The 13,265-nt window shown below is 41.9% G+C and overlaps 1 protein-coding gene across 1 annotated transcript; it reads left to right on the top strand.

The window, feature by feature from the left end:
- The first annotated feature begins 803 nt into the window (after positions 1-803).
- On the top strand, positions 804-12,625 carry folr (folate receptor). The gene is made up of 5 exons (XM_061925754.1): positions 804-976; positions 3,637-3,772; positions 3,865-4,053; positions 5,980-6,115; positions 12,289-12,625. Exons 2-5 carry the CDS (start codon positions 3,641-3,643, stop codon positions 12,558-12,560), a joined length of 729 nt encoding a protein of 242 aa, XP_061781738.1. The 5' UTR covers positions 804-976; positions 3,637-3,640; the 3' UTR covers positions 12,561-12,625.
- The last annotated feature ends 640 nt before the right edge of the window (positions 12,626-13,265 follow it).

Below are 13,265 nucleotides of genomic sequence, written 5' to 3' on the forward strand. Positions count from 1 at the left end.
AAATCCGCAAAAGACAACCATGCAGGATTTAAAAAAAAATGTGTTATTGAAACGTTTCATCTTTCTACTAAAATAAAAACTAAAAAGGTATTAAAATGTCATAAATTATGTCTGAATCATACACTGTACCCCTCTTAATTATTTTGTATATTGGCATAACATATTTATATGTGATGTTTATTGTACCAGTTTTGGATATTTTTATTTATGTTACCGATAGTATTGGTTTTAAGTTTGTTTCAGATTACATACACATACATTAAAAAAATCCAGTCAATGCAAAATGATGCTCTCATACACTGACTCTTTTTTAAGTGTGAATGATTATAAGTCTGTGCAAAGTGACAGTGATAGATAGTTTCAACAATATCACTCCTTAACTCCCTTAACATACAGTACATGTATATGTATATTAGAGCTGTTAAATGATTATTTTTTAAATAATTGTAATCACACTTTTTCATTTGGATTAATCATGATTAATCATACTTTAGTACTCGGTTGCATGGTTGAAAATAACTTAAAATAAGAGCCCAATAGTTGGACACAAATGCAATTTTATTGTCAGAATGTCATACATGAACATTTTTTTTTATGTTTTAAAGGTGCACTTATGAAATATTATCCTCATAGAAAATTCTAGAATGGGTTGTCAATCTACATATGAGGCACAAACATTATTTGAATTTTTGTATTCTCAGGTCACCTTGCCATTTGGGTGGCTTCATAGCAGGAGTAGACCTTGAGATAAGACTGTCTCTGTCCCTCACAAGTAGACGTAATACATTTCACTACCCCACACACACACCCACAATTGACAGACTTTGGACTTTGGAAACCTATTTGTCGTGACATTAGACGACCATCATCTTTGGTGACATTCTCTTGCAAACACTCCAACTCATACACACTTTTATGCAAGTGTGTTTACACAAACTTTCTTGGGCTTCAGAAGGATCTGCAGACACTTGACACGGTAAAATGGTTTCTACTACATGGGAAAACACCTAAAACTTCAAGAGTGCTTAGAGCTTGATTTACAATGTTTTAAAAACGTTATCGACTCTTAGGTTAAATACTTGAACCTGATATTCATTTTGTGTGATATTGCTATTGATCTTTATTCAGTGGATTACATTGGAGTATTAGGAGGGCACTTTCTAGTCTAGCTGAAATGTGCAGGTAGTAATAAGGGTTATCAATTGATAGTGAGTCACATGCTTCATCCACAATTTAAAGCACATTTCCTACTGGAAGTCATAATGATTGTCAACTGAACACAAAATGTGAAAGAATGCTCAATCCTTGTACAGTCAAAATATTACATGGGAGTATTTTACTAGTGGATGAAAGGCAAGGTTTAGGCATCCTGAACATGTTTACACATATAATTGCCCCTTTATTATCATAATGAATGCCAACAAAGTGATGGAAAAACTGTTTTGCAATCAGAAGTCAAGGTGGAAAGCAGACATTAAAGTTCAGCTATTGTAAAAATAACTTGTGTGGTTTGAATGCCAAAGAAAATATTGGAATAGCTTTTCGTATCAAATACCAATAATAGAGTTAAGAGAAACTTAAGGCTTTATTGACACACATTTTGTTATGATCCTACATGACAGGTTTGACTTTGTTTGCCTATTTTCCTGTATTTTGTATCATTTCCTGTCCTGGTGCTACTATTTTGGCCGTACTTCCAGCTGGATTCCATGTTTTGCTGCACTTTCACTCTCTGTTCTGAAATCCTGTTAACACACATTTTTTCCTATAGTTAATCCAGCCTATTTAGTTTCACCTGTTGCTCCTTTCCGGTGCTGGATCATTGTCCTCTGTACCTTGACACGTCTTTGTCTTCTGTGCACGTCCATGCTGCACTAGATTTCTTTTGCCTTGCCTTGTTTTTTTTCCTTAATAGAAAGGGCTTTTACCTGCTCTTTGCCTACCTTGCTCTGCATCTCGGGGTCGAAACTAGCAACGCCAACACAAAAAAGTAGCATATTTTCAGGTTTTTGCAGGCCACTTTGAAGAATGTGGCAAGCTCCTGAGCCTTGAGTTTGACAGCCAATTTGACAAAAATGCCATTTTTAATATTTCAAGCAGCTTGAAAGAAGAAGTTAATGTTCATTATTTTCCTTCTTTTAGTAAATAAAGTTCAGATTTTAGTACAGTATTTACATTTTTGCCATGTTGTCTTACCCACCAGACACTTACACTTCTGGTTTTATTTGTTAATGTATTAATTTATTATTATTATTTATTGTGTGAATGCTCTAAAGCATTCATGGTTTTCTACATCAAAATTAATCTATTTATTATTCAACTTATTATATTATTATCCTCCAGATTTTTGGCGCGCTCTACCTTCAACATTTTTCACCCGATTAAAACCGTTCCAACTTCAAACTGTTCAGTCTATTCGAGAATCACGGGCATTCTTTTGAAAAATTACAAAAATTCCAGGTTTTCTGGGACATTTTTCCCATTCAAAAAAAGAATTGGCCATTTTTCAAACTTCCGCCATTTCCACAGTTTTCAACCAATTCAAACTATTCCACCTTCAACACATTCCACCTTCCAGAAAATAAAACTTCCCTTTTTCCAAGTTCAAAAAAAATTCCAGGACTTTCAAGAATCCCTGGTTTTCTAAAGCCATATTTTCACTCTTTTTTTCTGGCAACTACTCCTTCCACATTTTTCAACCCACTTCAACCGTTCCACCGTTAAATCATTCCTCTTAACCAGGACAAATAAACGCAGTTGTTTTTTTTAACTGGAAAAATTCCCTGTTTTCCTGAAATTCCAGGAATTCCGTAATACCATTTTTCAATTAAAAATATAACTTCTTCAACATTTCTCGACCGATTTGAAAAATTCCAACACCAACCATTCACATTTTAAAAAAATCCCGCTTTTACCCAAATTCCCAAATTTCCAGGAAGTTCCCATTGAAATGAATGGGACATTTTTCCAAGTTGCGCAATTCCCACATTTTTCAACCTATTCAAACCATTCCAACATTAACACATTCCTCTTATCCTGGACATTCAAACTAACACTTTCCCAAGTTCCAAACCAAATTCCGGTTTTCCTGGAAATTCTAACTCTTCAACATTCAAACGATTTCAGCGTTTAAACGATTTCAACATTTAAACCATTTCTACATTCATCCTATATTAGCATTTCAGTTCAGCGTCAGCTCTTCAACATTCAAACCATTCCAAAATTCAAACTATTCTTACATTCAATCAATCAATCAATCAATCAATCAATCAGTGTTTATTTATATAGCCCTAAATCACGAGTGTCTCAAAGGGCTGCACAAGCCACAATGACATCCTCGGCTCAGATCCCATACTATCCCATAAATCTTATACTCCATTCTGTCAGCATTTCACTTCAACTTCAGCATTGGAGCATTCACATGCATTTCCTTTAGGAATTGCCTCTTCTAGTTTATTCTTAACTTCTAAGTTCTGGTTTTAATATGACACAATATCCCCATGATTGCACGTCCATCCAAGTTTTTCTTATGAACTTTCTTGTCGACTGATTGCGACATTGTGATAGCTTATATGATGTATACACTCCTAAAATAAAATTGATAACTTGTTGTGTATTTTGCTGATTGTGCTGCAGAGACATGTGGGTTGTAGCTGTAGCCCTGCTGCTCGCCCTCTGCAGTGGCTCTCTTTCTCTGGACAAACTCAACATGTGTATGGATGCTAAACACCACAAAGTCGAGCCCGGCCCTGAGGGACAACTTTACCTTCAGGTGATGAACCCAATTTATTCTCATTCATGTTTCTCATTCTATGTCCCTTGACCGTTTCCAACAAAGCGTAAAAGTTATTTTTGCTGTTTTAGTGTGCTCCGTGGCGTGACAATGCGTGTTGTACAGCAAACACCAGCGCTGAAGCGAACGAGGACAACTCCTACTTGTACAACTTCAACTGGAACCATTGTGGCGTTATGAGCCCAAAGTGCAAGCGACACTTCGTCCAAGACACTTGCTTCTATGAATGTTCACCACACCTGGGGCCCTGGATTCAACAGGTGAGTTCTGGGTGCCCAGCTCAACATGTACTGCTAACACTAGATGGCAGTATAGGAGAGGGTGAAGACAGGAAGGGTAGTACCTCAGCTGAAAAGTTTATTTGGTTCTGTAAAGAAGCTCTTGTATCTCAAATCAACATTTGTCATTGGAATGAAATGAAATTAATTTAATTGGTGCTTGGCCTCTCCAAAGCAGTACAATTTTAACTTGTAACATGCCTTTGAAAAAGAAAAAACTAACTTTTAGTCAAAAAATATTGTATAAAATCAAAAGAATAGAATGTACTACATACAAGTGCAGTAGTTTTATGAAGTCGTATAATAATAATGTAGAGCAGTTACCTTGAAGACTGAACATTCCAGCTGCTTTGTCAAACACACCATCAGCAGCTTTACCGTGTTTTTCACAAATATATTTGTAAAAAACATATTTTTGTTAAATGTCTGCAATTTAGATATAATTAGAGATGTCCGATAATATCGGACTGTCGATATTATCGGCCGATAAATGCTTTAAAATGTGATATCGGAAATGATCGGTATCAGTTTCAAAAAGTAAAATGTATGACTTTTTAAAACGCCGCTGTACGGTGTGGTACACGGACGTAGGGAGAAGTACAGAGCGCCAATAAACCTTAAAGGCACTGCCTTTGCGTGCTGGCCCAATCACATAATATATACGGTGTTTCACACACACACAAGTGAATGCAATGCAACAGCCATACAGGTCTCACTGAGGGTGGCCGTATAAACAACTTTAACACTGTTACAAATATGCGCCACACTGTGAACCCACACCAAACAAGAATGACAAACACATTTCGGGAGAACATCCGCACCGTAACACAACATAAACACAACAGAACAAATACCCAGAACCCCTTGCAGCACTAAATCTTCCGGGACGCTACAATATACACCCCCCTGCTTAGACAACACGATAGTACCGTTTTCCTAAATCACTGTAAAAATTTAACTGGTGAGTCACCAGAATTTTACTGTAAAAATATGTGGTACTTTTTCAATTACAGTGATGCACTGTCAAAACAACAGCCTTGGATTTTATGGTTAAAAAAAAAAAACAGGCGGAATTTTGACATGAAAAGTAAGCAAAAAACGTCAGCTCAGTCATCTCAACTCGTTTTTCAATTTGTAGTAATGAGATGTAAAAACCACCAAAACATTTACAGTGAAATTTTAGTGACTGAGCTGGCATTTTTTATGGTAAAACTTAGAGATGTATTTTTTTAAGAGTGTAGTATAATCATAGTTTAGGGCATTTAGAGCGATTCATAAAATTAATAATAAAGTAAATACATTTTATATTATTAGCATCTTATTTTCTCCTAATTATTTTAATAGCTAATTACTAAGCTAATACAATCTTAATTCAATTATGGGTTCAAGCACAAGTTCACATCATCCTGGCACGATCAGTCTGTTTATCGCTGTTACTGTAATCGTTCTGGACATGACCGTCATAAATGAATCCCCTCTAACTAGGAATTATTCATTTTTAATCAAACATTTTCATAGCTTGGGCATAAACAACGATGTATGACCTTCTAAATACTATGAGAGCCCATAGTATAATACTTACTGAGGCTGAGCCAATCAGTGGCCACGATACTGAACAGTACGCTCTGATTGGTTTGGTCCCCTCTAGTGGCCAATGCTACTGGAGTATTGATATTTTTTTGTTTATTTATCATTTTTGTACCATAATATTTTAGGATATACTTTAAAAATAAATATATACCCCCCAAAAAATCTGCGATGTGGGGAAGCTGCAATATTTTGTAGCGCGATGTGGCAAGGGACTACTGTATATAGTTAGTTGGTATTAACGATTGGATTTTCACTGGTACAAATTGATATCAGTAGTAAATAAGGGACATTCATGGACCATCCAAACCTTTTGTGCAGGCGGATGAGAGTTGGCGCAAGGAGCGAATCTTGAACGTGCCGCTTTGTTTGGAAGACTGCAATGACTGGTGGGAGGACTGCAAGGACGACATGACGTGCAAGACTAATTGGCACAAGGGATGGGACTGGAGCACAGGTATGACATGTCTTAAACCACAGGGGCATATGCAACGTTATGATGACAGAGATCTTAAAGATGCCAATGTTGTAAAAAATCCTGTCTGAAAATGTCAGTGAAAAAAGTTTGAAAACAAGCTCTTCCTTTCTAGGTAAATATTGTGTTTTTGTTTTGTTTTGTTTTTTAGATCAGAAAAGTCCAACTTTTTTCATACAAAAAAAAAAGATATAGATTTTTGAAATCCATGTATGTATGCTAAGACAAAACAGACTGCATCTTCGCCTTGTGTTGTCCACCTGAGAGCCAGCGTCCTCTACAGTGGACAATTGCGGAAATGCATAACAAGTCAGTTTGTAACTCTCACAAAAGAAAAGGACTGTCTGACTGATTTATGGTAAATAAATAATTATGTTACCTGCACACTACCTCCGGAGTTCCGTTTGCATCCTGGAAAAACAATCTGCGCATTAACATGCGACCCCGCCGTGACACTATTGGCATTAAATTCAAATAAAAAAAAATACAGAAATATAGAATAATTTACAACAAAGAAAAACTTGAACGTTGTTTTGTAGTCTGTAACAAAAAAAAAGTTAAAGTGCTTAAATTTGCTTGAAATTAAATTTAAAAAAAAAATCTTTATTTATTCTAAAAAAATGTTTTGACTGGTTTGAACAATTTGATATTGAAAAATAAAATTAAATAAACTCAATAAGTTTTAATACATTTTAATTGATCAGCTAAATTAACTCAAGAGCACAATATAAAACATGGTAAATAATCTAAAATGAATTAAACAATTTGTGTACATTTGTTTTAAGGAAAAATGAGCAATTCAGGATTAATGGTTTGTAATGAGAGCGTTTTGTAATGCGCATCTTTTTTTCAAAGCGGGGTTTGAACCACGATACTGATTGATACCAACAAAGCATGTTCTGGTATCGCACTGCTCCCTCTTACAGGGGCCCGCCCCACTTTTAGAGAAAAATTACATTCAGGACACTTCTTACGGATGTCTAGCTTGTGTGCTATTGTGTGCTTAGCTGTTGTGTAGCTGCTTGCTCTGGTAAAAAAAAATTGATCTATATTGATATATAATGTATATATTGTGTTTTTTATGTTGATTTCATTTAAAAAAAAAAAAAAAAAAAAAAAAATTATTTTATTTATTTATTTATTTTTAATTTCTTGTGCGGCCCGGTACCAATCGGTCCACGGACCGGTACCGGGCCGCGGCTCGGTGGTTGAGGACCACTGCTCTAGATCACTAAGATCTTCTGAGACCAATCTGTTAGCGGTTCCTAGAGTAAACTCAAATCAAGGGAGAGCATCATTCAGTCACTATGCAACAAATAGCTGGAATAAACTTCCTGAAGATGTCAGACTTTCCCCAACTCTGACTACTTTTAAAACTAGACTAAAAACTTTTATGTTCACCTTAGCTTTCAGCTAAGGTGAAAAGCTAATCTTTTAACTTTTAACGTCCGCACTGTTTTTGTTTTTATTGTCCATCCATCCATCCATCTTCTTCCGCTTATCCGAGGTCGGGTCGCGGGGGCAGCAGCCTAAGCAGGGAAGCCCAGACTTCCCTCTCCCCAGCCACTTCGTCCAGCTCCTCCCGGGAGATCCCGAGGCGTTCCCAGGCCAGCCGGGAGACATAGTCTTCCCAACGTGTCCTGGGTCTTCCTCGTGGCCTCCTACCGGTCGGACATGCCCTAAACACCTCCTTAGGGAGGCGCTCGGGTGGCATCCTGACCAGATGCCCGAACCACCTCATCTGGCTCCTCTCGATGCGGAGGAGCAGCGGCTTTACTTTGAGCTCCCCCCGGATGACAGAGCTTCTCACCCTATCTCTAAGGGAGAGCCCCGCCACCCGGCGGAGGAAACTCATTTCGGCCGCTTGTACCCGTGATCTTGTCCTTTCGGTCATAACCCAAAGCTCATGACCATAGGTGAGGATGGGAACGTAGATCGACCGGTAAATTGAGAGCTTTGCCTTCCGGCTCAGCTCCTTCTTCACCACAACGGATCGATACAGCGTCCGCATTACTGAAGACGCCGCACCGATCCGCCTGTCGATCTCACGATCCACTCTTCCCTCACTCGTGAACAAGACTCCGAGGTACTTGAACTCCTCCACTTGGGGCAAGATCTCCTCCCCAACCCGGAGATGGCACTCCACCCTTTTCCGGGCGAGAACCATGGACTCGGACTTGGAGGTGCTGATTCTCATCCCAGTCGCTTCACACTCAGCTGCGAACCGATCCAGTGAGAGCTGAAGATCCTGGCCAGATGAAGCCATCAGGACCAAATCATCTGCAAAAAGCAGAGACCTAATCCCGCAGCCACCAAACCGGATCCCCTCAACGCCTTGACTGCGCCTAGAAATTCTGTCCATAAAAGTTATGAACAGAATCGGTGACAAAGGGCAGCCTTGGCGGAGTCCAACCCTCACCGGAAACGTGTCCGACTTACTGCCGGCAATGCGAACCAAGCTCTGACACTGATCATACAGGGAGCGGACCGCCACAATCAGACAGTCCGAAACCCCATACTCTCTGAGCACTCCCCACAGGACTTCCCGAGGGACACGGTCGAATGCCTTCTCCAAGTCCACAAAGCACATGTAGACTGGTTGGGCAAACTCCCATGCACCCTCAAGGACCCTGCCGAGAGTATAGAGCTGGTCCACAGTTCCACGACCAGGACGAAAACCACACTGTTCCTCCTGAATCCGAGGTTCGACTATCCGGCGTAGCCTCCTCTCCAGTACACCTGAATAGACCTTACCGGGAAGGCTGAGGAGTGTGATCCCACGATAGTTAGAACACACCCTCCGGTTCCCCTTTTTAAAGAGAGGAACCACCACCCCGGTCTGCCAATCCAGAGGTACTGCCCCCGATGTCCACGCGATGCTGCAGAGTCTTGTCAACCAAGACAGCCCTACAGCATTCAGAGCCTTAAGGAACTCCGGGCGGATCTCATCCACCCCCGGGGCCTTGCCACCGAGGAGCTTTTTAACTACCTCAGCAACCTCAGCCCCAGAAATAGGAGAGCCCACCACAGATTCCTCAGGCACTGCTTCCTCATAGGAAGACGTGTTGGTGGGATTGAGGAGGTCTTCGAAGTATTCCCTCCACCGATCCACAACTTCCGCAGTCGAGGTCAGCAGAACACCATCCGCACCATACACGGTGTTGGTAGTGCACTGCTTCCCCTTCCTGAGGCGGTGGATGGTGGTCCAGAATCGCTTCGAAGCCGTCTGGAAGTCGTTTTCCATGGCTTCCCCGAACTCCTCCCATGTCCGAGTTTTTGCCTCCGCGACCGCTGAAGCCGCACACCGCTTGGCCTGTCGGTACCTGTCCGCTGCCTCAGGAGTCCCATGAGCCAAAAGAACCCGATAGGACTCCTTCTTCAGCTTGACGGCATCCCTCACCGCCGGTGTCCACCAACGGGTTCTAGGATTACCGCCACGACAGGCACCAACTACCTTGCGGCCACAGCTCCAATCAGCCGCCTCGACAATAGAGGTGCGGAACATGGTCCACTCGGACTCAATGTCCAGCACCTCCCTCGTGACATGTTCAAAGTTCTTCCGGAGGTGGGAATTGAAACTCTCTCTGACAGGAGACTCTGCCAGACGTTCCCAGCAAACCCTCACAATGCGTTTGGGCCTGCCAGGTCTGTCCGGCATCCTCCCCCACCATCGCAGCCAACTCACCACCAGGTGGTGATCGGTAGAAAGCTCCGCCCCTCTCTTCACCCGAGTGTCCAAAACATGAGGCCGCAAATCCGATGACACAACTACAAAGTCGATCATAGAACTGCGGCCTAGGGTGTCCTGGTGCCAAGTGCACATATGGACACCCTTATGCTTGAACATGGTGTTCGTTATGGACAATCCGTGACGGGCACAAAAGTCCAATAACAAAACACCACTTGGGTTCAGATCCGGGCGGCCATTCTTCCCAATCACGCCTCTCCAGGTTTCACTGTCGTTGCCAATATGAGCGTTGAAGTCCCCCAGTAGAACGAGGGAATCACCCGGGGGAGCACTCTCAAGTACTCCCTCGAGTGAATCCAAAAAGGGTGGGTACTCTGAGCTGCTGTTTGGCGCGTAAGCGCAAACAACAGTCAGGACCCGTCCCCCCACCCGAAGGCGGAGGGAAGCTACCCTCTCGTCCACCGGGTTGAACTCCAACATGCAGGCTCTGAGCCGGGGGGCAACAAGAATTGCCACCCCAGCCCGTCGCCTCTCACTGCTGGCAACGCCAGAGTGGAAGAGAGTCCAACCCCTCTCGAGAGAACTGGTTCCAGAGCCCTTGCTGTGCGTCGAGGTGAGTCCGACTATATCCAACCGGAACTTCTCTACCTCGCGCACTAGCTCAGGCTCCTTCCCCCCCAGCGAGGTGACGTTCCACGTCCCAAGAGCTAGCTTCTGTAGCCGAGGATCGGACCGCCAAGTGCCCTGCCTTCGGCTACCGCCCAGCTCACATTGCACCCGACCTCTATGGCCCCTGCTATGGGTGGTGAGCCCATTGGAGGGGGGACCCACGTTGCCTCTTCGGGCTGTGCCCGGCCGGGCCCCATGGGGACAGGCCCGACCACCAGGCGCTCGCCATCGTGCCCCAACTCCGGGCCTGGCTCCGGAGGGGGGCCCCGGTGACCCGCGTCCGGGCGAGGGAAATCTGAGTCTCGGTTCTTGCATTTCCATAGAAGTCTTCGAGTTTGTTTTTATTGTCTGCATTTTAATTTTGCTTTTATTTTTTTTCATTTCACTTTGTTGTCTGTGAAGCACTTTGAGTCTGCCTTGTGTATGAAAAGTGCTATACAAATAAAGTTGCCTTGCCTTGCCTTGCCTAAAATAGAAGAAAAGATCAACCTTGTGTGCTGAGTGGAGGACATTTCGATCATAACTGTCTGTCCAGTTTTGCACGAGTAAAACTTGTATCAAATATCAGAGATGTTAGATCAGACCTGGGCAAATTAAGGCCCGGGGGCCGCATGTGGTCCATTAAGCTTTTCAATCTGGCCCGCCGGACATTCCCACATAATTTTTTTAGATCTTTAAGATGGAACCTGTAGCTGCCATTATGATGTGCAGTGATGTTTTCAAATGACCGTAAGTCTTGAACTATACAAAGTATTTCAATGGTCGGAATCTGTGCTATTTGCATGATATACTAGTTACTATGGTAATCTAAGTCACAGCAGCTTAGACGAGGCACCAAGCAGTGTGGGTAGGGTGCGTTTCCACAGAGTGTCAGCCTGAAATGAGGGTGTCAGGGACAGACACGGAAGGAGATTTTTACAACAAAGATCTGAAGCTTAGTAATATATCACATATATCAGACTGTAGGTGGGGTTTTTTTTTACCCTTCGCGTTCATATTTCCCTGTGTTTGTTGCAATTTGCATTGCGATTAGCTTGATTGTAAAATATGTCGATCGAGAGGGGGTGTGACGTTCATATGTTGTCAATATTCAGTGTTTTATCGTTAATAGTTAATATTGTAAATCCCACATTCTTTATTTTCATGTACATTCTGGGTGTCTCATTTCATGGATTAGATTTTAATAATAATAATAATAATGGATTAGATTTGTATAGCGCTTTTCTAGACACTCAAAGCGCTTCACAGAGAAGTGAGAACCCATCATTCATTCACACCTGGTGGTGGTAAGCTACTTTCGTAGCCACAGCTGCCCTGGGGTAGACTGATGGAAGCGTGACTGCCAGTTTGCGCTTACGGCCCCTCCGACCACCACCTATCATTCATCATTCATTCACCAGTGTGAGCGGCACCGGGGGCAAGGGTGAAGTGTCCTGCCCAAAGACACAACGGCAGCGATTTGGATGGTAAGAGGCGGGGAGGGAACCTGCAACCCTCAGGTTTCTGGCACGGCCGCTCTACCCGCTACGCCATGCTGCCTCCACTTAGTAAAAAAAATTAAAATTCCATTCACGTTTTTTAAGGCGGTCCGTTTTTAGCATTCAGACATTATTGTGAGGTTTTGTATTAGTGTTCCTAAAAATAGATATACAGGCCCCCGGACACATTTTTTTCTCTAAGTTTGGCTCCCCGAAGCAAAATTATTTCCCAGGCCTGTGTTAGATGCAAATCATTTGGGGGTTTTTTGCTCATATCAGACCAACATTACTACGTCTTAAATCATCGTTCTCCATTACAGGTGTCAACAAATGTCCTGAAGGCAGCAAGTGCAGAAAATGGACGGATGTTTACCCAACATCCAAGTCTATGTGTGAGCAGATCTGGTCAAACTCCTACCGTTATACTACGTACTCCAAAACGTCAGGGCGGTGCATGCAGCTCTGGTTCACTGGCTCAAACCCCAACAAGAAGGTAGCCGAGTATTACCTCAACAATGCACAACAACGTTGCAGTTTTGCCGTGACATCGCTGCTCTTCCTGGCAATCTCAACTCTTTCTGTACTGACTTGAAAAAAAAAAAAAAAACATTCTTCTTTTCAGTTTTCTGGAGGAAGCAATAAAGTTTACTTTGATTATTGTGTCTCCTGTTTGGTCTTATTGTGTCACACAAAACATCCATGAGAAAGTTATTTCTACCTTATTTTAGGGGTTTGAAAACGTCTCTTTCTAAGTGCACTAAAAAAGTTTAGAGCAGAGGTGTCCAAAGTGTGGCACATGGGCCATTTCGGACTTGCAGCTCATTTTTCAACGACACATTCTATGAATACTCTTTTAAAAACACAGGGAAAAAGTGGAATAAAACAGCAAACAGGTGAAATGTAATGAAAATGGGTTGCAGTGTTGACTCTAATAACACAAAACTAGTCTGCTGGGTGTGTTTTTTTTTAAAGCTGTCATTGCTCAAAAAAATAATGAATCAACATCATTGTTGTTATGAATGATTGATCTATTCAAGGCTCTACGTACTTCACATCAAAAATTCCACTTCAAAATATTTCGGGGGCAAAAAATGTTGGGTATGTGCCATAAAAACAAAGTTTTCTTTGACAAAAAGTGCAAAAAACAAACATGAAAAATAATAAAAACGCATAATCGACAGATCTGAAGTTGATCTACAAACTTAAGCGTTTTATGACTGGGGCCCTTCTGGATCTTCAGCAAGAATTTTAGGAGGACTAATTTCTTAAACTGTCGCTGCTCAAAAAATGTTAATGA

Source organism: Nerophis lumbriciformis, linkage group LG30 (assembly GCF_033978685.3).
Source record: "Nerophis lumbriciformis linkage group LG30, RoL_Nlum_v2.1, whole genome shotgun sequence".
NCBI lineage: Eukaryota > Metazoa > Chordata > Actinopteri > Syngnathiformes > Syngnathidae > Nerophis > Nerophis lumbriciformis.

Bases quoted from the DNA above. Each gene is read 5' to 3' on its own strand.
- folr (XM_061925754.1), top strand. From the start codon at position 3,641: ATGTGGGTTGTAGCTGTAGCCCTGCTGCTCGCCCTCTGCAGTGGCTCT. The intron at 3,773-3,864 runs GTGATGAACCCA...TTGCTGTTTTAG, and splicing joins AGGGACAACTTTACCTTCAG to TGTGCTCCGTGGCGTGACAA. The intron at 4,054-5,979 runs GTGAGTTCTGGG...CCTTTTGTGCAG, and splicing joins TGGGGCCCTGGATTCAACAG to GCGGATGAGAGTTGGCGCAA.